At 68.0% G+C, this 3,208-nt stretch overlaps 1 protein-coding gene across 1 annotated transcript; it reads right to left on the bottom strand.

Annotated features, from left to right (window-relative positions):
• Positions 1–17: 17 nt before the first annotated feature.
• Positions 18–2,443, bottom strand: LOC106002134 (basic salivary proline-rich protein 2-like; the record flags this gene model as incomplete). Its single annotated transcript, XM_013037059.1, has 4 exons — positions 2,390–2,443; positions 1,910–2,235; positions 174–629; positions 18–115 (listed from the first exon to the last, which is right to left on the bottom strand). Coding segments are annotated over exons 1-4 (934 nt in total), but the record flags the coding sequence as incomplete, so codon positions are not given.
• Positions 2,444–3,208: the final 765 nt, after the last annotated feature.

Here is a 3,208-nt window from a genome sequence, read left to right as displayed (position 1 = left end):
GTGGAGCAGCGCCAGACGCTCCTTGGGCACTTTGAGGCGCTGGGACAGCCGCTTGCGCAGCCCCTCCACCGTTTCGTCGGGGGGCACCGACAGGTCGTAGCGGGTCCCCGTCGTGCTGTGGATGGCCAGGCTCATGGGCGCCGCCTCGGCCGCTGGGCCCAGCTCGCAGGCACCGCCGGGGGCCCCGCGCCGGCAGCTCCGGGCGCCGCCGGGCTGCGGCTCCATCCCCGGCGAGCGCTGGGGGGCTGGGGGCCGCGGGGCTCCGCCAATCCTCGCCGCGCCTCTGGGACCCGGACTCTCCCAAAACGGGGTTCTTCTTCTCTGGGTGTTTGGGGGGCGGGGGGGCAGTGCGTTTGTCCCTCGGGCAGGTCCCAGCGGTGAAAAGCGAGTCGGAAATTAAAAAATCCGAGTGGCGCTCAGAGGTCGCGTCGGCTTCTCGGGTTGCGCCCCGGGGTGGGGTCTGGGCTTGCAGTTCCTCCGAGGGCGATGGGTGGCGACCCTGGTGCGGCGCGGGTCCCTGAGGAGGGGCTGCCCTGGCCAGGCGGGCTCGGTGCTTATGCTGCTCGGGTCGCGCTACCCGGCGCGTCCCCTCCCTTAGCAACAGCCGCGGCAGCCGCTGCTCGCAGGATCTGGGGGTGAAAGTAACAAGAAAAAAAAAGTTATAATGTATCAACGTTCCAAGGGGCGGGGCCGCCGCCCCCTCCCATTCACTACTTACTCCGCCGGCCATGCTCCGGCCAATCGGCGCACGCCGAACGCCCAGTCGGCTGCGCTCCCGAACCAATGGGAGCCACCTGGGTACTGCCCCACGTGGCAGCACGCCCTGCCTCTTCCCCCGCCCCCGTCGGCAGACTGCCCAATAGAAGCACGGCAAGGGCGGGGCTGGCACTGCACCCCTCCCCCCCCGCCCCCGTCCGCGCTGGGAGCCATTCATAAGGCCCTGAGTCCGCAACAAAGGGCGGGCGGGCCCAGAGGGGCGCGGGACCCCGGTCTGAGGTTGAGCTGCCTTCCCTTAGGGCCTCCTAGGGGAGCGGCCTTGGGCGTGGAGAGGGGGCGCGGGCCATTGTTCCTAGAGCCTTGAGAGGCAGGAAGTAGTGGAGCCTCCCAGTCGATTATGTCAGGAAACTTGCAACCAGCGGAAGCCCGAGCTTGAACTCGGCGCGCCTCGTGGCTAGGGTCCCCAGCCCAGAGGCTCACGAGGACTGGCTAGCCAGCCTCCTGGCCTCCGTGGTTGGGTGGGCGTGGAGGCCTGGGCGGGGCGCCTGGCTAGGGTGGGGCCCCGCACCCCGTGACGTGGCCACGACCGGGAGCGCCCGTCCTGAGCCGGTGCCACCTCGCGTCCCAGCAGCCCGCCCACCCCCAGCTCCCCATCCTCCCCTCCTCCCTCCGGGACGGGCCCGTTTCCCGAGAGGCGCCCGCCCGAGCCATGACGTGACGCGGCGTCCCCGGCTGCGCCCGCGCGCGCCGCTCAGGGCAGCGGTGAGTCAGCAGCTCCGGCGCGCCCTCTTCTGGCGCTGCCCGGGAGCGAGGCCCTGGGTCCCCGAGGAGGGGGCGCCGCACGGCAGAGCAGGGGAAAGGGCACCGGGATTGCGGGTCTGGGCTGAGCCCCGCTGGGGGACTATCGCGTCTACGCGCCAAGGCTGGCCTGACAGCAGCGGAGGAAACGGGCCAGAGCGGCAACTAGTTCAAGGTCACTGGCGCGGAAGGGGGGAGTGCCCCGGGGGGCGGGGCGGGGGCTGCGGTCCTGCCAGGGCGGCGCCCCTCCCACCCCGCCGCGGGGCGAGGGGCTCCGGGGCTTTGGGTCTTGGGTCCCCCACGCCCTGCCTGCCCCAAGAACAAAGAAAAGTAGGGCACTCTGTACAGTCTCGACAGGACCCCTCCTGTCCGCGAGGTCCCGCCCCCCACTCACCGGGCGCGGCAGTTCTTGGGTCCCTGTGGTTCCGCGCGAGCGACCGACGGCGGGGACAGTGCGCGGTGGCCAGGCCGGTCTGGGGCCGGGCGGGCGGCCCCGGAGCCTTTATCCGCGCCGCCTTCCCTCGGGGTGGAGTTTGGGCGGGTAGGGGGCGGGGGGCCGGGCAGGCGGTGACGCAGCTGGCCCCCGCCCCTGCTGGCTGGCCAGGGCCCCGGGGCACACCGGCGGCCCGGGACACCTAGCTCAACTTCGAGCCTCAGTGATACGAGGGGCAGGATCACCGAGCCGGGGTCGTCGGGCTTTGTTGTGGACCCAGATGCTCCCTGAGACCAGGTTTGAGGGCGTCCGGCCGGGTTCCCGGCCGCTCCCCCTTTCCTGCCAGCTGGTGCTTCCGCCTGGGGGCGCCCGTGTAGGGGGGGGATGGGAAGGGGAGGGCTGAGTCAGCGGCCGCTGTCCAGGAAAACAGGCTGGAGTCACCTGCCAGGCAGCGGGGTGCCCCAGCTTGCTGCTGGGTAGCCTGCCCTCCTGCATCCCTTAGCGGTGACCTCAGAGGGCATTTCTGGAGAGATTAAGGCAGCACGGAGGGCCGTTCTAGTCACCACTGGCTGTGCTGTGTGACAGAGTGAAGACCTGGCCTCTCTGAGCCAGTTTATTATAGCATGACCAAAGCAGCGAAATGAGAATTCGGAGTGGCTCGTTCTGATGTCTTCTGAGTGATGCTGTCATCCCATGAATGTGTGCACACCTCCTGGTCCCCTATCTTAGGGGTGGGCAGGCCCACAGCACTATGGGGACCAATGCCATGGACAAAGACTCTAGTGCTTGAGTGCCTCGGGTTCTTGCACAGGTGGCCCTGACTTTCCCAGAATGATCCTGGTCGGTTGTTGAGCAAGGCTTTTCCCCTGTCCCCTTTGCCCAGAGAAAGGGACCGTGGGTCCTATCCCACCTCCTGTCCACTATCTAGTTCCTGCCTTTATCTAGCCTGACCACCTCTATCCCCACCCTTGCCCTGTGCACCCCTCCCAGGGCTGTTTCCTTTCAGGTCTCCTTTTGGCTCCCATCCCACTCCATTCCTGCAGCCTCTGACTCCCCACCCTGAAGCAGGTGTATCCAGGCACTCCCGGCTTCACAAGGATCAGTGCCAGGCCAGGGGAGCTGGAAGAATGCTTGGAAGAGGCTGGGGAAACAGCCTGGCCACTGAGCTACAGCTCAAGGAACAGTTCAGAGTCAGTGGTGGGAAAGGCTGCTGAAGGGGCTTTGGGTCCAGGACCTGCTTGTTCTACTTCGAGGCCATAG

This window comes from Dipodomys ordii, unplaced genomic scaffold, assembly GCF_000151885.1.
Source record: "Dipodomys ordii isolate 6190 unplaced genomic scaffold, Dord_2.0 Scaffold3598, whole genome shotgun sequence".
Lineage (NCBI taxonomy): Eukaryota > Metazoa > Chordata > Mammalia > Rodentia > Heteromyidae > Dipodomys > Dipodomys ordii.
The sequence above is the reverse complement of the archived record's forward strand: the minus strand, read 5'-3'. Positions and strand labels throughout refer to the sequence as shown.